The sequence below is a fragment of the Somniosus microcephalus genome, chromosome 20 (genome assembly GCF_052327205.1).
Source record: "Somniosus microcephalus isolate GS21.2 chromosome 20, FLI_Smic_1.0, whole genome shotgun sequence".
Classification (NCBI taxonomy): domain Eukaryota; kingdom Metazoa; phylum Chordata; class Chondrichthyes; order Squaliformes; family Somniosidae; genus Somniosus; species Somniosus microcephalus.
This window is the reverse complement of record NC_141006.1, coordinates 42,405,158-42,426,120: the sequence shown is the minus strand read 5'-3', so window position 1 is coordinate 42,426,120 and position 20,963 is coordinate 42,405,158. Positions and strand designations below refer to the sequence as shown.

Sequence of the window (20,963 nt, the reverse complement as noted above, 5' to 3'; positions counted from 1 at the left end):
CGTCTTGACAGATGAAATTTCAATCTGTGATGTCACCTGTTGCCGGGTGGCCCTTAATTGGCCTGCTGAGCCCGCTGGGCGGGCTCAACACGGTCAATCAAGTTAAAATCGCGTGGATTGGCCGCATCTCGATGGAGGCGGGACTACAACCCCAAAAGTTGTAGTCCCGTCTCCAACCCGACTTCGGAATGAAAATCCAGCCCAGCAGGTCAGGTTGTGGAGAGAGAAACAGAGTTAACGTTTCAGGTTGATGACCTTTCATCAGAACTGGAAAAAAGTTAGAGATGTAGGCCTAGAAATTCATTGTAGCCACTTTTGAGTCGGTAAAGTTGGGCGGCCGCTAAAGTTTGCGCCCGGCGCAAAATCGAGGCCACTTCTCCGATATTCATTAGCTTCGCCCTAAGAGTTTGCTCGAGCGCTAAAACTGGCGCTGCACGCCTCTCTTTAGGCGCTAAGCCGGAGGTGCTGAGCGAGAGCGCCGAGGCCGGGCGCAGCGCAGGTGCGGCCATCTCGTGATTGACAGCAGACACCCTGGCGCCGGCCAGCTCTTAAGGGGGAAGGGTCGACTTGGTCTGCTGCCACGCCCTGGATAGTGGAGCCCTCCAGCTAGGCCTGAACACTGCTGCTGGACCCAAATAGCGCCTGAAGCCATGCAGAAGGCCCGTGAACGAGCGCAGCGCTTCTCAGAGCTTGATCTGAGTGTGCTGGTTGGTGGTGTGGAGAAGAGGCGCCATCTTTTGTACCCGGACAATGGCAGGAAGGCGCCGGTCCGCGTCTACCGGAGAGCCTGGAGGCATGTCGCCAGCAAGGTGTCAGCCAACAGCGAGGTCCCCAGGACCGGTGTCCAATGCCGCAAAAAGTTTAATGACCTCACTCGGATTGTCAGGGTGAGTACCCTTTCCAGTGTCCTCCTCATCCTTGCATGTGCACCTCACATTATGGGCAAAGGGACCTGAAAGCCCTAATGGCCAGCCCTCATCCAGCAGCTATGGGACAGGCATGAACATCAATTGCACATTCTGCACTTAACACACTGGCCAAGCTATTCCACCATGGGAGGCAGTGCACACAAGATCAGGGCGACACACTGGCCAGGCTATTCCACCATGGGAGGCAGTGCACACAAGATCAGGGCGACACACTGGCCAGGCTATTCCACCATGGGAGGCAGTGCACACAAGATCAGGGCGACACACTGGCCAGGCTATTCCACCATGGGAGGCAGTGCACACAAGATCAGGGCTACACACTGTACTTAGAGGCCGTCCTTTCTCTTGCAGGCCAAGCTGGCCAATAATAAGAAGAGCCGGACTGCGACCGGGGGAGGCCGACCCCAGATCCAGCCGCTCACCGAGCTGCAACATCGCGTGGAGCGCATCATGGGTGGCCGGGTGATTGGCCCCGTTGCATGTGGAGATGCCGACCCTGTTCTGGGCACCAATGGTAAGGACATCACCTTTTGGACCTCTCTCGTCCCACTTGCGCATCAGATCTACATCCTTTGCCACTGTCCGACCAATGCGCTGAATGCCACCACTCATGCATCCCTCGCTGACGCCCTCTCCTCACTCTAAAGCTACTCTTGTGCCTTCCTGCTTTCAGATGGTGAGGAGGAGGTCCCTGAACTTGCCAGTGACAGCCCCTCAGAAGAGGAGGAGGAGGAGGAACAAGAGGAAGGCGGCCCATCAGGGGAACCCTCAGCCGCGGCAACCCATGCGAATGTAGGGGACACGTCTTCCCTGGAGAGGAGCGTGGCGGAAGTGTCGGAGGGGAGGGGAGCTCATGGGACCTGCGGCCTGCAGAAACGCGGGAGGGGGGTGGAAGCTCAGCGGCCTTCTCCCCAGAGGGGGGACGGGTCGGAGGGGAGTCCAATTGCTGGGCTCAGTGGCGTCCAGCAACGCAGGAAGGGTTGGCCAGCTCGGCAGCCTTCTCTCCAGAGGGAGAGTCCGGCCTCCAGTCCGGAGATGGTCTTCGCCGAGGAGATGGAACGCCTCGAGGACTTGTCCGCGGACTCGGAGCTCCGGCACACGGAGCTCATGGGGGTAGTGGCACAGTTGCCTGAGGCCATCGAGTCCCTCTCTCGGAGTGTGACCGACGTCGGGGCCTCACAGGCCATCAGTTTGGCGGAATTCGGGGCAGAGCAGGCAGCGAGTCGGGCGGCATTCGGGGCAGCTCAGGCAGCGAGTGGGCAGCTGATCAGTGGTGCCGTGCAGTCACTGGGTGCTCTGATGAGGTCACTGAACAGGTCAACACGGGCACTCACTGCTGCCACACTCGCTGTGTCAGCCAGGCATCGCCAGGGCACCCGGCACGCTGCAGCAGCACAGCGGTCTGTCCCTCGGCAGATTGGTGCACATGCTGCAGTGCTGGCCCGGGCGAGTGCCAGTGTCTCAGGCGACCAGCGAGCGCCTGCCATCCGCCAGCTTGCCCCCATTCCTCCAGCCGCCACTGCCACTCCCCCAGTGGAGCTGCCAAGAGCTGCTGCAGCGACTGATGCTGGCCAGCCACAGCTGCAGCATTCAACAGCCGCCCACTCGACGGCCAGACCTCGACTAGGCCGACCCCCAAGGGCATCTGCCATCACGACATGTGCCCCTCTGGAGCCTGCCCCCAGCCTTGCAGCAGCCAATGGCCTTACTTTGAGGAGGAGCAGCAGGGCGGGCAGGGGCCACACAAAGATGGCCAAGGCATCGCCCTAGCGGGCCAAAAAGTCAAATGTGTGGCCAGTTGTGTTTGTTTTTTGAGGCCGAGAATTGGATGTTTGTTTTTTGAGGCCAAGAATTGGATGTTTGTTTTTTGAAGGCCGAGAATTGGATGTTTGTTTTTTGAGGCCGAGAATTGGATGTTTGTTTTTTGAAGGCCGAGAATTGGATGTTTGTTTTTTGAGGCCGAGAATTGGATGTTTGTTTTTTGAAGGCCGAGAATTGGATGTTTGTTTTTTGAGGCCGAGAATTGGATGTTTGTTTTTTGAAGGCCGAGAATTGGATGTTTGTTTTTTGAAGGCCGAGGATGTGATGTTTGTTTTTTACGAAGGCCGAGGATGACGGCCATTTTAGTTGCACTGTTTTGTTAATCCTCTCCAGGTTGTGGGAGCGAGTAATGTGTTTGAGTGTTTTTTGGGGGTTTCGTCTGTTTTTGGTTTTCATGTGGGAAGGGCCCTGAGTTTGTACAATAAAGCATTTTATTTATTAACATTGTCCATGTTTGATCTTTGAAGTGTTTGTTGCCTTAACCGGCAGAGGGCTTGCGGAGCGGCTGCAATCATGTTCTTTCATTGGCACAAGCCATTCCCTGACAGGGGGCCTAGAAGTGACGTTCAATAAGCCGCCGACGGGCGGCCCTTGGACCTTGTGCCTCCCTCCTGGGCTGGTACTCCTCGTCCTCCTCCTCCTGAGGTGGTGGTCCAACGTGAGGTGGCAGTGCCTGAGTCCTGCGGATAGCCAGGTTGTGCAGCATGCAGCAAACGACGACGAATTGGGAGACTCGCTCCTGCGAATACTGGAGGGCTCCCCCGGAGCGATCGAGACAGCGGAACCGTTGCTTGAGGACGCCGATTGTTTGTTCTATGATGTTCCTAGTCGCTTGATGGCTCTCGTTGTATGCCTCTTCAGCAGGGGTCGTGGGCGCGCGGAGCGGGGTCATGAGCCAGGTACACAAAGGATAGCCTTTGTCTCCGATAAGCCATCCTCTTGGGTGAGGCTGTGCCTGGAACATGTCAGCCACAGTTGCCTGTCGCAGGATAAAGGCATCGTGGCTGCTGCCTGGAAAGCGGGCATTGACAGCTAGGATGCGCTGCCTGTGGTCACACACCAGCTGTACGTTGAGGGAATGGTAGCCCTTCCGGTTGCGGTAATCCTCGGCATGCTCCAGAGGTGCCCGCAAAGCCACATGCGTGCAGTCAATGGCGCCCTGCACCATGGGGAAGCCCGCTATTCTTGCAAATCCCACTGCACGCTGCTGCTGCTTGTCCAGGGTCATGGGGAAGGAGATGAATTGATGTCTCCTTCTGAAAAGGGCTTCGGTCACCTGGCGGATGCAGCAATGCACGGCGAACTGGGAGATGTTAGTGATGTCCCCAGCAGCGGATTGGAAGGAGCCGGTGGCATAGAAGTTGAGAGCCACCGTCACCTTCACTGCCACCGACAGAGATGTCCTGCGCATCAGCTGTGGCTGCAGATCTCTGTGAAGCAGCTGGCAGATGTCTGCAACCACCTCCCTTCTGAATCGCAGCCTCCTAACACACATCGCGGCAGACATGGTCAGATAGGAGGACTGCTGGCGGTATACCCTGGGTGGGTAAGGCCTCAGTTGGCGACGCCTGTTGCCCCCTCTGCGTCAAGCCAGGGCTGCCACTCTCTCACGGCATCTGTAAGCCCTTCTGGCATAAGGCTGAAAGTCAGCGTTGGCACCCAATGCAGCCCCCATTATATGCTGGCAAACACTGAGCTCTCAATGAAGGCAAAGATAATTGCTAAGCTCTGGCCTGAGCCAAAAATACCTGTCCTAGTGTTGGTCCAAACCAGTAAGCTCTCCTCCTTGGTCTCTCTCCAAAAAACCGTTGCACAAGAGTGAATGCTGCAAAATGGCTGGCCTTTATAGTGCAGGGTACGTGCCCTTTAATTAGCGCTCCCCGCGGCCCACCTCGGCTGTGTACCGTTCCACTTCACAGTTGTTAGGGCCGCCCGGCGCACGGCGCGAGTGAAGTTCCGGTTCGGGGCGCACAAAGGGCGTTGCACGATGAAATGACGTCATGATCTGCGCGCGCAGCAGGGCGCGCGCTAAGACTTTGCGCCGGCGCTAAATGTGTACTGAAGTTGGGGCGAGGCGCAGATCGCGCTGCGCCCGGGCGCTAAGTGCCTAGCGCTCGAGATCTACTCCTCCTAAGGCGCTAACGGCTGGCGCGCCCAACTGAATTTCTAGGCCGTAGAGTGCTGCGGAGACTTGTTTCCCCAATATGAATCATTCCATGATGATGGGAAATGCCAGTGCATTGCCCCTTTAATTGAGCTATCCTTGAAGAGTAGCAGATCTCTGTGTGGCAGGCTGTGTGAGTTGACAGATGATTGTGAACTCAGATAGTCCCTGAGTGCGGAGTTTCTCTGAGACCCAGGTAATGACAGAGTATGAGAGGTAAGGAAGTGAGTAAAGCCTCTATCAGTGATACAGTATGTGGATTTAACAGTGCCTTGACTTACCATGGCCATCCTTGTGAGGTCATTCAACCTCTTCCTGCACTGTGTGACAATTCCTGGGGTGGTGGAAGTTGCACTGACTGCTTCAGCAACCTCCCTCGAAACATCCTCTTATGTGGTTTCCTGCCTTCAGTGCCCATCTCTTCTTGCCCTGACATCAGCCAGTAACACCTCTACAGATGCATATGAGAATCTGGGAGCCCTGCATACTGCTGACCCCCACCACTGAGGCTGCTGCTCCTTCAGACATTCTTGTAGTTGTGCTTCCTGATGCGCTATCAATTACTCATAAAAGACTGAGAGTTAGAAGAGTAACTAAAGGCTTTTATTAACAACAGAATGGAGGTCTGCCTCGAGTGGTCGACCGGTCCAGGATACCAAGGGCTGGGGAGCAGTCACCTTTATACTAGGACCTGTGGGAGGAGTCAGCCGAGGCATGTCCAGGCATGTACACAGTGGAATACAAACAGGACAAACAGGAATACAAACAGTGGTTTACCACATTCACCCCTTGTTTAAAATTGAGTCCGGCGGGGTGAAGTGTATTAAAAGTTAGTGTATTGGAGTCTCTCCGGAGGTCTTGTCTGCCGCTGTGATCGGCGTGGCGACGGCAGGGGTAGTGAAGCTTCCGGCGTCGAGTCCAGCGTAGGCTGTGGCACAGGCGTGTTGTCCTCGTAGATGTCGAGCGGGTCGCGGGGCCCAGGCCTGCCGTCTGCTGGGGCTGGATATCGGATCGTGGGGGGGGGTGGTAGTGGGTAGTGGGTTACTGTGGTCCCCGAGGGTGCAAGGTCTCTTATGGAGACTGTGTCCTCCCGCCCGTCCGGGTATGCGATGTAAGCATACTGGGGGTTGGCGTGGAGGAGGTCGACCCTCTCGACCAGGGGGTCCGTTTTATGGGTCCTCACGTGTCTTCTCAGTAGGACCGGCCCTGGGGACGTCAGCCATGGCGGTAGCGATGTCCCTGATGTGGACTTCCTTGGGAAGACGAACATTTTCTCATGAGGGGTGGCGTTAGTGGCAGTGCAGAGCAGTGACCGAATAGAGTGGAGCGCATCGGGGAGCACATCCTGCCAGCGGGAGGTTGGAAGGCCCCTAGACTTTAAGGCTAGCAGGACGGCCTTCCAAACTGTCGCATTTTCTCTTTCCACCTGTCCGTTCCCCTGGGGGTTGTAACTGGTGGTCCTGCTTGTGGCAATACCCCTAGTTAGCAGGTACTGACGGAGTTCGTCGCTCATAAACGATGAGCCCCGGTCGCTATGGATATAGCTGGGGAAGCCGAACAGGGTGAAGAGGTTGTTCAGACATTTAATGACCGTGGCACTGGTCATGTCCGGGCAGGGGAAGGCGAACGGGAAACGGGAGTACTCATCAATAATATTGAGGAAGTACACATTGCGGTCGGAGGAGGGGAGAGGCCCTTTAAAATCAACGCTCAGGCGCTCGAAGGGGCGAGTGGCTTTTATCAGGTGGGCCCTGTCTGGTCTATAAAAGTGTGGTTTGCACTCAGCGCAGACTTGGCAGTTCCTGGTCATGGTCCTGACCTCCTCAATAGAGTAAGGCAGGTTGCGGGCCTTGATGAGGTGGAAGAACCTGGTGACCCCCGGGTGGCAGAGGTCATTGTGGAGGACCCGTAGTCTATCGATCTGTGCGCTGGCGCAGGTGCCACGCGATAGCGCATCCGGGGGTTCATTTAGCTTCCCGGGCCGGTACAAGATCTCGTAGTTGTAGGTGGAAAGTTCGATTCTCCACCTCAAGATCTTGTCATTTTTGATTTTGCCCCTCTGCTTGTTGTTAAACATAAAAGCAACTGAACGCTGGTCAGTGAGCAGGGTAAATCGTTTTCCGGCCAGGTAGTGCCTCCAATGACGCACAGCCTCCACAATCGCCTGGACCTCCTTCTCAACAGCGGAGTGTCTGGTCTCCGGGCCTTGGAGGGTTCGTGAAAAGAAGGCCACGGGTCTCCCCGCCTGATTGAGGGTAGCGGCCAGGGCAAAGTCGGACGCGTCGCTTTCTACCTGGAAGGGGATGGATTCGTCCACTGCGTGCATGGTGGCTTTGGCAATGTCCTCCTTGATACGGTGGAAGGCTAAGCGGGCCTCTGCCGTCAAGGGAAAAGAGGTGGACTTGATCAGCGGACGGGCCTTGTCCGCATAGTAGGGGACCCACTGGGCGTAATAGGAGAAAAACCCTAGGCACCTCTTCAGGGCCTTGAGGCAGTGGGGCAGTGGAAGTTCCATAAGGGGACGCATCCGGTCGGGGTCGGGGCCGATGACTCCGTGTTCCACAACACAGCCAAGGATGGCGAGGCGGTTTGTGCGGAATATGCACTTCTCCTTGTTATATGTCAGGTTCAGGAGTTGGGCGGTGCGGAGGAATTTTTCGAGGTTTGCGTCATGGTCCTGCAAGTCACGGCCGCAGATGGTCACATTGTCCAGATATGGGAAAGTGGCCTGCAACGCATTTTGATCTACCATCCGGTCCATCTCCCTTTGGAAGATGGAGACCCCGTTGGTGACGCCAAAGGGAACCCTAAGGAAGTGATAGAGGCGGCCGTTTGCCTCAAAGGCAGTGTACTGGAGGTCCTCAGGGCGGATGGGGAGCTGGTGGTACGCTGATTTCAGGTCAATGGTCGAGAAGACGCGGTACTGCGCGATCTGGTTGACCATATCAGCAATACGGGGGAGTGGGTAGGCGTCCAGCAGGGTGTAGCGATTTATTGTCTGGCTGTAGTCGATGACCAGGCGCTGCTTCTCGCTGGTCTTAACGACCACAACCTGGGCTCGCCAGGGGCTGGTGCTGCCCTCAATAATCCCTTCTTTCAGGAGCCGCTCCACTTCGGTTTTAATGAAAACCCTGTCCCCGGCACTGTATCGCCTGCTCTTTGTGGCGATGGGCTTACAGTCGGGGGTGAGGTTAGCAAACAGTGGTGGGGGGGTGACTCTGAGTGTGGAGAGGTTGCACCTGGTGCACGGCGGGCAATTTGGAAGCTGCTGGCTGCGGACTGTGAGTGGGGGTAGGGGTCCACCGTACGCCATCGTAACACTTTTAAGGTGGCACTGAAAATCTAACCCCAGCAGGACGGCAGCGCAGAGGTCAGGCAGGACCAGAAGTTTAAAATGATCGTACACGGTCCCGTCTACTACGAGTGTCACCACGCAGTAGCCGCCGATGTCCGCCGACTGGGACTCGGAGGCCATAGAAATCCGCTGTTGCGCAGGCAGGACTGGGAGAGAGCAACGCCGCACCGTGTCGGGGTGGATGAAGCTCTCCGTGCTCCCAGAGTCAAAAAGGCAGATTGTATCGTGACCATTTACCTTAATGTCCATTGTGGAACTGGCCAGTTGGTGCGGTCTCGCTTGGTCCAGTGTAACGGATGCCAGCGTAGGGGTCGGTGTGTCGCTGCGGGTATCAGATGAGGCGGTGTCGGGGGCCTGCTGCGTCCCGGCTGTCGTCCAAGATGGCGGCGTCCATGATCCCCATGTGGCTGGAGGCGTCCAAAATGGCTGCTGTACCGGTGATTCGCACACGGCCGGGGAGGTCCAAAATGGTGGCCCGCATGGCCCACACGCGGCGCTGCTGGGGTTCGGGGTGGCTTTGGCCCTGCAGATGCTAGCGTAGTGTCCCTTCTTCCCACAGCCCGAGCAGATCGCGTTTTTCGCCGGGCAGCGCGCTCTGGGGTGTTTTGCCTGGCCACAGAAGTAGCATTTCTGGCCTTGGGGCACTGCTGTCTGGCCTTGGGACACTGCTGCGGTAGTTGGGCCGTTGTTGGGGTGTGGCTGGGGTGGCACGGCGCTATGAGGCGGTCCTACCGTGTCCCAGGCTGTCATTCCCCGCGGCGTCCACGGTGCAGAGGAGTAGGCATCCATGCCCTGGTAGGCTGCATCCAACGATAGTGCGAGTTCAGAGGCCTTGTTGAGGTCGAGGTTACTCTGCTCCAACAGTCGCTGTCGTGTGTAATTGGATCTGTGGCCCGCTACAAAAGCGTCCCGGATAAGTTCCTCTGTGTACACGGCGGCCTTTACATCCTTACAACCACAGGCCCGGCCAAGCACAGACAGTGCCTGAAGGTATTCCACGGTCGATTCCCCAGGTTGTTGTTTACGACTCCCCAGGAGGTGCCTGGTGTACACTTCGTTCACTGGGCGCGTGTACTGGTCCTTGAGGAGCTTGATAGCATCTGCGTACGAGGTCGCGTCTTGGATGACCGAGTACACTCGGTGGTTCACTTTGGAGGTCAGGACATCCAGTTTGTCCTCGTCCGATTTGATTGCTTCGGAGGCGGTCAGGAATTTTTCGAAACACTTAAGCCAGTGAGTAAACTTGGTGGATGAGTCCGCCTCCCGATGATCTAAGTCCAGGCATGCTGGTGTGAGGATCTTCTCCATTATAAAAATGTTGTTAATAAAATTGATGCGCTATCAATTACTCATAAAAGACTGAGAGTTAGAAGAGTAACTAAAGGCTTTTATTAACAACAGAATGGAGGTCTGCCTCGAGTGGTCGACCGGTCCAGGATACCAAGGGCTGGGGAGCAGTCACCTTTATACTAGGACCTGTGGGAGGAGTCAGCCGAGGCATGTCCAGGCATGTACACAGTGGAATACAAACAGGACAAACAGGAATACAAACAGTGGTTTACCACACTTCCTCTTCCTCAAAAAGGGATGTTTCCCCCCCCCCACCTGTTGAAGGTTGCAACAGCACCTGATTTCAATTCCTCCAGCGACAGTAACCCAACGAGGGGCGGGATCACTGCTCCTAACCTGCCCTGCATGGTCAATGAGGGCTCTGGGAGGAAACATCAATGGGTTAGCAGTGGAGTCAGTGAAAGGATGGACGCCCCGCCCTGCTGCTAACACCACCAATGGAATTAGAATTCAGCCCACTGAGTCACTCCTGGGTCTCACTTTAAATCAAATGTTTTCAAAAATTTGCTGGACTTTAAAAAAATATATTTCTAGAGTCTTGAAACATTGAAGATGTGATGCAAGTACATTGGTACAGTAGGTATATTATGAAAAGGACATAGAGGCACTGGAGAGGGTACAAAAAAGATTTACAAGGATGATACCAGAAATGTGAGGTTATACCCATCAGGAAAGGATGAACAGGCTGGGTCACTTTTCTCCTGAAAAGAGAAAGCTGACGGGTGACCTAAGAGAGGTCTTTAAAATTATGAAAGGTTTTGATAGATTAGACACAGAGGGAATGTTTCCACTTGTGGGGAAGAGCAAAACTAGAGGCCATCAATATAAGACAGTCACCAAAAAATCAAATAGGAAATTCAGAGGAAACTTCTTTACCCAAAGAGTGGTGAGAATGTGGAACTCACTACCACAGGGAGTGGTTGAAGCGAATAGTATAGATGCATTTAAGGGGAGGCTAGATAAGCATATGAGGGAGAAGGGAATAGAGGGTTACGATGATAGATTTAGATGAGGAAAGACGGGAGGAGACTCGAGAAGACCATAAACGCCGGCATGGACTGGTTGGACCGAATGGCCTGTTTCTGCTGTATATCCTATGTAGGTCTGGTCGTTAGTCTATATGAGAAGAGATTTTTTGGGGTGGAGAATTTCCACCGGGTTTTCCTGGTCTCCAACTATAACTCAACAAAAAGCTTGGAGAAACAGCGTAAACAGCTGTTTTTAGTTATTTATGTTGTTTCTCTGTGGATTTTTGCCAATCTTCTGCTGACAACCCTTGTGGAAATTTTAGGCATTTGCCTCATTATATTGTGCAGATGACCCAGCATAAAGGACGTGCACGTATTTTGGGCGTGAGTCAGCTGTTAATATGAACATATTGTTGTTATAAAATATCCTGATCGATCTGGACGAATTCCAGATCACCGTAGTGGTTGTGTGGGTTCCTGACATTCTCTTAAAGACAAACCTCCTGACTGCGCTGATCACTTGCCCTGTGCGGAGCAATGCAGTCGGGCAGCTTGCTTGCAAAATTGGAAGCCGGGAGCCAACACAAGTGATCTAGGATTGTCCCAGATGCCTTCTAAAGTATGTACTATACTCTTACTTTCCTGAATTATAGTGGAAAATGTTGGATTAAAACAAAATGATGTCACTGTTGTGGATTATTTTCCCCCAAGTTATATCTTCCCCTTCTGTAGACTCCATGGGCTACGTACTGACCGACCTCTCTAAATGCCACCCAGAACTAGCAGCTGAGGGGCCCTGTGAAGAAGATGCAATTACACATGAAGAATTGAGGAGGTCATCGGTGGCATTTTCAGGAATTAGGGAGGAGGGCATGCCCCATAGCAAAAAATGGGGGCCACACATCCCCCTAATTCCCCCAATGTGCCTATGCCCTGTGACAATTTACCCTCTGATTTTCCTTCACCATCTTATTGGAAGTGCCTGGTTTCTGCTTGGGGTGTCTTCCGTAGTGACACAGCTGAGATTGGGAACCCAGCATTGCGGACACAAACCTACATCCTAGTATGTGCATTGTCTTTATTTTTCATAAACGTGCACCTTGGAGAGATTACTGTCATATTATTCGTTCCTGGCTCACCTTTGGGTCATCAGGATCGCCATCACTTAATATTTAATCTTTCTCAGGAAATCACAACCCATTACCTTCCCCTTGCCCTCTGTGCAATTCTTCTAACAACCAACCTTTTTCTTTTTCTATTTACATCTTTAGTTCAGAAATCATCAGGAAAGGAGAATAATTCAAGAATTTGTCCTGATGCAGAAAGCAAAATGGTTCAAATGAGATTGGAAACAGGCCAAAATGGCAAGAATCTGAGTGAATTAGAAAAAGAGATTGCAGGCCTTAAAGAGACGGTGCAGCGTCAGGAAGATGCCGTGAATAAACTTATTCAACATAATGTGAAAATGGAATGCATACTTTCGGAGATTACTCTTCAAGCCCAGTTGATTAACAGTTCATTAAACTATTTAGATAACAGTCTTCAGCAGTTACAAAAGGAGAGTGAAGAGGAAATTTACAACATGGTCTTGATGTTCAATTCCACGGAAGTGGATGGGAAAGCTTTACAGGAATTGCAGAGTGAAGTCCAGCATCTGAATGATCGTGTTCAAGGTGCCATCTCCGCAATAGGCTCTGTGAATATCACCTGCACAGAAAGCATTTTCATCCAACAGCGGAAGTTAGAAGAATTTGTTCTGCTTATGAGAAATGTGTCTGATGATACCCAGACCATGAGGGTGGCTCAGGTTAGTTTGGAGAAGGAGCTGAAGGCGGAGATGATCATTTTAAACAATGTCACGGAAGACCTGAGACTGAAGGATTGGGAGCGCTCGCTGGTTTTACAGAACATTACTCTAGTACAAGGTAATTACACAACATCAGCATATATATGCCTAAACTCCTTATAGAAACCAGTCACACCTAGTAAAAGTAACTAAATCAATTTAGAGTCATAATGGCACAGAAGGAGGCCATTCGGCCCATCGAGTCCATGCCGGCTCTCTGTAGAGCAATCCAGTCAGTCCCATTCCCCCGCTCTATCCCCGTAGCCCTGCAAGTTTATTTCCCTCAAGTGCCTATCCAGTCTCCCCTTGAAAACATTGAGTATCTCCGCTTCCACCACTTCCGTCGGCAGCGAATTCCAGGTCATCATCGCTTGCTGCGTAAAAAAGTTTTTCCTCACATCCCCCCTGTATCTCTTGTAAATTTGTAAAAACTCTTGTCGGTGGAAGCTGCCAGTGTGACTACTCTATTGTTCTGTGAGGGAGGAACCAGTCCTATAAGAGTGGTCTCAAACAATGAAAGATTGAGGGGAGAGGAATGTGCTTTACTCCTAATGCGACAGGTTTCATGTGGTATTATATACATGATGAACTGATAGTCATAAAGAGGTGCAGATACACAGACCTTTAAAAACAAGATTGCAAGTGAAAACAGCCATAAAAGGGCAAGTGGAATTCTGGGGTTTATGTATTGAGGCATTGAATTCAAAAGCAAGAAGCCGACAAAAAATCTTTCCGAACTAAAAACTGAAAATGCTGGAAATATTCCGCAAGTTAGGCAGCATGTGTGGAGAGAGAAACAGAGTTAACGTTTCAGGTCAATCTGTTAGCTCTGTTTCTCGCTCCACAGATGCTGCCTGACCTGCTGAGTATTTCCAGCATTTTCTGTTTATATTTCGGTTTTCCAGCATCTGCAGTATTTTGCTTTTGTATAAGAATCTTTACGACATTGGCAAGGCCACAGTTATGTACAGTTTTGAGCCCTCCGTTATAGATAGGACATGAGTGCTAAGATGCCAACATTGAAAATGTAAAAATACTGAGATTTATATCCATATGAAAAGGGTTTCCACGGGTGATAGTCCATAGGAAGCCACATCGAGTCTAGAGAAGAAGTAGTGGGCTGTGGGGCAATGGCCCCCAAATTTTAGTGTTTATTCAGAGAATGCAGAAATGTACAGGACTTAAAAGAAGTTCAATGGCGAGGGAAACCTTCAACAGAAACAGCAGGGGTTAGCAAAGAGACTAGCTTAAAGAACAGCAAACAGATGGTGAGGAGCAACAACGATATTAGGTCATGAAAAGTCGTGGAGTACATCTATAGGGAAATTGGAGATAGATTGTGGAGACCAGCAAAAAAAAAAATGATGTTTGAGCAAAGATGAGGGAACAAGAGCTAGAACTGGGAAATATCATAGGCAGGGGGACAGAAAATAATTTCCAACTTTTATTTAAAAGTAATTATTAAACAGTAGATTTATTTAGAACTTGTTGAATTTTATCCCTGCACAGCAAGCAAATATCTGAGAAAATACTCACTGTATTACATAGCCAAACAATTCCAGTGTACAGAGCAGAAGTCTGATAATTGCCACAGCTCAGTCTCTTAGGGGGCAAAATTGGGCCGCGCCCCCTTTGGGGCGCTAACTTCGCCGGGGCGCTACTTTTAGCGCCCTGAAAAAGTTAGCGCCCCTGCGCCTGAAATTCACTGGCAGCGTCCCAAGAGGGAGGAGGGGTGCTACTGGAAGCGCCCTGCCTCCCTCTTGGGGCGCTGCAAGTGAATATCGCGGCGTTACGTGCAGAGCAGCACCACGCTCTGTGGCACGTCGCGCCGTGGTACTGCAGGCCTTCCTCCCCTTCTTAAAGGGGAGAGGCCTAAGGCAGCGCGACCCGGGGCCCAGCTGGGCCACCAGGGATCGGAGTGCCGGCAAAAGAGCCCGGCACTCAAGAGAAGTGCCAGGCTCACGGAGCGCAGCCGGCATCCCGTGGGGGTGCTGCACAGAAGACCGGGGACAGCAACGGGGGCAGATGCTGGCAGGCGGCCAGCAACAAAAATGGCCGCCCGGCACCTCGCCTTTAATTTACGCCGCCCCGGCTGCTTGTAGGCCCCCCTGACCCTGTCAGACATAGCGTCCGGCGGAAAGTCAGGGGGCGCTCCTGAAGATTGCGGCCGGGGCACGAGCAGGGCGCTGTGCACGGTGATGACATCATCGCCGGAGGTGCAGCGCTGCAGGGTGCTAACGGTTACCAACACCGCTAACCTCATGGGAGGTGTTAGCGGCGCTGCGCCCAGGCGCTAATTGCTTTGCGCCCCGTTAGCGCCCTATTAGGGTGCTAATGAGAGGCGCAAATCAACCGAATTTTTCCTCTGTATCTTTATATAGCAAAATAATTCAGCAGAGACTATAACATAAAGACAAAGCTTCTCTGAGTCCCAGCCTGACTTTCACATGTCTTCTCCCTTTTAAATTTTTAAACACTAAATGAGAGTCTGCATATGCAGCTGCTGAGTCAGGCAGAAGCCACTGCTTCTAATCTCATCCTACGCATGATTTCACATCATAAAACTCAAACTGGGACTCTGCATTCAATTAGAGGTTTGGCACTGTGCTGGATCCATGGTAAAGCTGTCAGGTATATTCACTAGGATGATACCAGTGTTGAGAGGCAATGTTCCGCTTAATTTTTTTTCTTCGTGCGCGGTCCCTTTAAATTTGCTGCGCGGTATCTTTTCCAGCGAGCAGCTGGTGAGTGGCCTGCGCGGGACCTTCTGGTCCATGCGCGGCCGCGCGCCCACGCAGCTTAGGGGGAAACGTTGCTGCAAGCGTATTGCTCAGATGAGAGTCTTTAAAACATAGCGCTGAAAAGTAGAGCAGAGAAAGGCAAGGGAAGATCTAGTAGAAGCGTACAAAATTATGACAGGGTTTGAGAGAGTAAACAGTGAAAGATCAATTCACTAGTCGGTGAATCAGTAACAAGGCGGCATGAAGGCAGAATTAGTCCTGGAAACATGGGGGGAGGGCGGGTAGAGGAATCTTTCCATCCAAGTGGTTGTTTGGATAAGAAATCCTTCAGCAAAAGGTGAATATTACCTTTAGCAAAAGGTGAATATTAAAGTCAAGCAAATCACAAGGAAATTGGGTAAACACTTGAAGAAAAATATTACTAGGTACAAAGAAATGGGATTAGTGTAGCTAGTTGTGGAGGGGAGGTGGCATCGGCAGAAGCACAATGGGTGCCAACTTCTACATTGGGTCTCACAGCTGGCAGAAAGCTGTCTTGCTGATGTGTGCAGTGGGTCCCTCAGCAAGTGGCTGCCATTATAGGATCACAGATCAGCAACCAGCTGTCTTGGCTATTGATCTCCAAGCTCAAGACATTTAAATTCCACAACGAGCTGGGTCTTGTAATTGGAATTATAATGACTTCTAAAATAACTGCTCCAAAAGCCTGTTTGACAGGAGAAAAAAAGATAATCAGTGCAGAAGAGGATAAGTGACGGGTTTGAAACAGTCAGGATGTGCTATAAAAATCTGATTACAACTTGTCAATCTCCTATGGTGTTGCTCATGTAAAGTTGAAGGAAATGTGGTTTTATCAGAATAGGCACGTTATACCATATCTCCAAATTTGCTGACGACACAAAGCTGGGTGGGCATGTGTGCTGTGAGGAGGATGCCGAGAAACTACAGGATGATTTGGACAGGTTGGGTGATTGAGCAGAAGCATGGCAGATGCAATATAACGTGGATAAATGTGAGGTTATCCACTTTGGTGTCAAAAACAGGAAGGCAGATTATTATCTGAATGGCAATAGATTGGGAGAAGGGGAAGTGCAACGAGACCTGGGTGTTGTTAGATCCGTGATTCTGAGAGTATGATGTTTTTCAATAACCACACGGATGCTGTAACTTAACAATAAACAGGTATTTACTGGAGGAGGGTAGTCTCAAGACTGGGGGTACAGAGGCATGCGCAAGGCTTATATACAGGTGTGGTCACTGCCGGTACTACAGTATACAGGAGCTGTAAAAGTAGTTCTGTCTTAAAGGTACATACACTGCAATTCCTCCCCTTTTAGATTAGTAGTACCCCTAATATTCAAATAACAATTAACACTTTAACATGTACATTAAACAACAATAGTCCATTTATAGATTCAGTCTTTGGGGCGGCTTCCTGACCCTTTCGGGATAGCGCCTTTCCTGAGGTTCTCGTTCTTGGTGCAGAGGCGATTCTGGCCCCTTTTCATCGGGTAGTTCATCGGTTTCCACTGCTACTGGTTCTGAGGTAGATGCTACCGGTATGTTGGGTTCATCCCCAGGTAATCGAGACATGGGGTTGACTTGTTCCTCTGACACTAAGATCTGATCGACGTGGCGTCTCACAATGTTCTCCCCGACATTCACTGTGTACATTAATGGCCCCTGCCTTGTGCATATCGTTCCGGGTTGCCATTTCTCTGTTCGGTAGTCACGGGCCAAGACTGGTTGTCCTACATTGAAGCTCCTTGTCGGCTTCTCATTGATGTGCTGGAATTGTTTGTCCTCAACATTTCTTCGCACATTTGGTCTGAGCAAGTCCAGACGAGAGCTCAACCTTCGGTTAAAGAACATCATGGCCGGGGTCTGGTTGGTAACTGCATGTGTCGCGTTTCGGTAAGCTAATAAGAAATTGTCCACCTTATGCTGTATTGGAATTTCATCGTCGCACATGGCCTTTATCGCCGCCTTAAAGGTTTGTACGAACCTCTCAGCCAAGCCATTTGTGGCTGGATGATACGAGGCGGATGTGTAATGCCTTACCCCATTCCTTCTCATAGATTTACGAAACTCTTTGGACACAAACTGTGGTCCATTATCAGAGCAAATCTGCCCTGGCAAGCCGTTTCTGGCAAATATGGTCCGTAGGACTGAAATCATTTTCTCTGTAGTGGTTGAGGACATTTTTATCACCTCAGGCCACTTCGAATGAGCATCCACTGCTATTAAGAACATTGAGTCCATGAATGGACCAGCGAAATCAATATTCACCCATTGCCATGGAGAGGAGGGCCACTCCCATGGGTGTAGAGGAGCATGTGGTGGTGCATTTTGGACCTTCTGGTATCCTGAGCAGCTCTTGGTTAGGTCTTCGATTTGTTGATCGATTCCCGGCCACCACACATAAGCCCTAGCAAGGCTTTTCATTTTCACTCCCCCCAGATGACCTTCATGTAGCTCATTTAGCACTCTCTCCCTTAACTTGAGTGGAATCACCACTCTGGATCCACACATCACTGTTCCCTGGCATACTGACAGCTGTTCTCTTCTGGATGAGAATGCTGGCAACAGTGAGTCGCCATGTGTTGGCCATCCCCTCACCGTCAAATCATATACCCGAGACAGCGTCAGATCATTGCGGGTCTCCTTCTCTATATCCGCGTTCGTTACTGGCAATCGTTCAATTATTGACGAATAAAATATCTCGATAGGGTCCACTGCTGGTGCTTCCTCCACAGTAGGCAGTGGCAGGCGCGATAGCCCATCAGCGTTCCCATGCTGTTTCGTGCCTTTATATTCTATTTCATATTGATTTACCCCTAGAAACAGGGACCATCTTTGTAACCGTTGTGCAGTCATCACTGGAACGCCCTTCTTAGGATTAAAGATGGAGACAAGTGGTTGGTGGTCAGTCAGCAAGGTGAACTTCTGCCCATGCAGATAGTGGTTGAATTTTTTTACTCCCCATACTAGGCTGAGGGCCTCCCTGTCAATCTGGGCATAGTTGCGCTCGGCTGAGGTTAGTGACCGAGACGCATAGGCTACTGGCCTCTCCAACCCGTCCGGGAATTTGTGCGACAGCACCGCTCCAATACCATAGGGTGATGCATCACATGCCAAACGAATTGGTAGTGCTGGGTTGAAATGGGCTAACACCTCTTTTGATGTGATCAATTCTTTACACTTCTGGAAAGCTCGTCTACGTTTGTCATTCCACTTCCATGGTACCCCTGTTTGCAATAGGGTGTTCAGTGGGTGTAATACCGTGGACAAATTTGGTAAGAACTTGTGGTAGTAGTTTACCAGCCCGAGGAACGACCTCAGTTGTGACACATTTTCCGGTGCTGGAGCCTTGACTACTGCCTCAATCTTTTCAGGGGACTTATGTAACCCCTCTTCATCGATGACGTGGCCACAATATGAGATCTGTTTCTGGAAAAACTCGCACTTGTGGCGATTAGCTCGTAGCCCATACTCCTTTAATCTGGTGAGCACCGTCTCCAAGTTGGCGAGGTGATCACTGTCATTTTCGCCCGTGACCAGGATGTCGTCCAAATAACACTGGGTTCCTGGAATCCCTTGCAGGACTTGATCCATTGCCCTCTGCCAGATAGCCGGAGCCGATGCTACCCCGAACACCAGCCGGTTGTATTGATAGAGACCTTTATGAGTGTTAATCGTAAGGTATTGTTTCAAAGCTTCTTCTACCTCCATTTGCAAGTACGCCTGGGCTAGATCAATTTTGGTGAAGCGTTTACCTCCAGATAGCGAGGCGAACATATCCTCAATTCGTGGAAGCGGATATTGTACCGTGTGAAGGACTGGGTTCACTGTCACCTTAAAATCCCCACAGATGCGGACCTTCTTTGGTTCCCCAGGCGTATTACTCAACGACCTCTTCATTACAGGAACGATGGGTGTAGCCCACTCGCTCCAGTCCACTTTGGACAGTACTCCTGAACGTTCCAACCCTTCCAGCTCTGCTTCGACAGCTGGTCTGATCGCATAAGGCACTGGTCTGGCCTTAAGAAACTTTGGGCTTGCATTTTCCTCTATTTTAATCATTGCTGTTATGCCTTTTAGTGTTCCGAGTCCCTCCTGGAACACTTCGTTTGTGTCAGTTAGCATTTTTGACAGTCGTCTAGGTGTGACGTCGTCATCCTTTTTGGCCTCAACCTTCAGTGCCTGTATGGAATGCCAATCTAATTGTATCTTCCGGATCCATTCACGTCCTAGCAGTTGCGATCCTCCATCTGGCAATACATACATATCCATTTTAGGTATTTCCTGGGCTTTATATATCACTTTCACCCTTATTTTTCCTTTGGGGTAGACTTTTTGCCCCGTGTACATCTTCAAGACAACCTCTGTAGCTTTCAAGGGTATATGTGAAAATAGCTGCTTGTAGTCCCTTTGGTTTATGACTGTTAGGGCTGATCCTGTGTCCAATTCCATTTTCACTTGGACTCTGTCTATCTTGAGTGTAACCCAGATAGTCTGGTGATCCTCCATTTTGGTTACCTTATGTAGTTTCAGACAACCCAGCTCCTTGCTTCCGGAGTCTATGTCACTTTTCTGTTCATCTGAACTACTGTCCATCACCTGGTGTACCTTTTTCTACTTCTCCTGTGGAGATTTCTTACTGTTGGTTTTCTTCCCAGACCTGCAGACTCTTGCTATGTGTCCTGCTTTTCCACACTGTCTGCACACTTGGTCCTTGAACCAACAATCCTTCTGGTCATGTGTTGTTCTGCCGCAGCGATAGCACTTCCCTGTTCCATAGGACATTTCATTGGTGCCATATTCTTGCGGTCTCCGTTATATCTCTGCAGCGCCCCTTGCGGCTGCTTCGTGTGATACTGCCATACTGAAAGCCTTGTCCAGCGTAAGATCCTTTTCTGATAGAAGCCGTTTCTGGGTTCCTTCACTTTGTAGCCCACACACAAACTTGTCCCTTAACGTATCTGCTAGTCCCGCTCCAAACTGGCAGTGTTTCGATAGCTTGTGCAGTTCCATTAGGTACTCAGCATTGCTTTCGTCTTTGTGTTGGTTCCTTTTATGGAACTTAAATCGTTCTGCTATCAGCAGCGGTGTGGGGTTTAAGTGGTCCTGTAGGATTTCTACTATGCTTTCGAAATTCTTGTTCACCGGCTTCTCTGGGGTTATTAGATTTCGCAGTAACCCATAAGTTTTTGCACCCATGGAATTTAACAAAACCAGTGCTTTCCTAGCATCTGGTACTTCATTCGCCCTGCAGTACACCTCAATACATTCCACATATGTCGCCCAATCTTCGACTTCATTGTCGAACGTAGAGATACTGCCACTCTTCGGCATCCCTGGGTGTGATTTAACTGTCAAAAATGGCGTCTCCCGCGCTTCCCCTTCTTCTCCGCTGGCACAAAATGGCGTCTCCCGTGCTTTCCTTCCTTCCCGCGCTCGCCCTTCTTCTCTGCTGCGGCTTCTAAAAATGGCGTCTCCCGCGCTCTTCCTTCTTCTCCGTGGCTCAATGGCATCTCCCGCGCTCTCCCTTCTTCTCCCCGCAGACACTGTTCAGCCCTTGAGCCCTGGCTGTGCTCTGCGCGTTCTTTTTTTTTTTTCTCGACGCCGCTCAGTCCTGAACCCGGCTGTTGCTTTACCCTCTCTCTCTCTCCATTTTGTTTCTCTTTTTTTCTCGACGCCGCTCAGTTTTCAACCCCCGGCTGCACCCTGTGCGCTTCACCCTCTGTCTTACCCCGTCGACGCTGCTCGGCTTTCTCTCCGCCGTCGGT

General features: G+C 51.0%; 1 protein-coding gene across 1 annotated transcript in view; it reads left to right on the top strand.

Annotated features, from left to right (window-relative positions):
• Positions 1 to 20,963, top strand: part of LOC147103154 (macrophage scavenger receptor types I and II-like) — a 58,889-nt gene that overhangs the window by 15,626 nt on the left and 22,300 nt on the right. Inside the window, exon 4 of the mRNA XM_085962496.1 lies at positions 11,859 to 12,512. Coding sequence (XP_085818622.1) covers positions 11,859 to 12,512 — 654 coding nt within the window. The remainder of the gene's footprint in view (positions 1 to 11,858; positions 12,513 to 20,963) is intronic.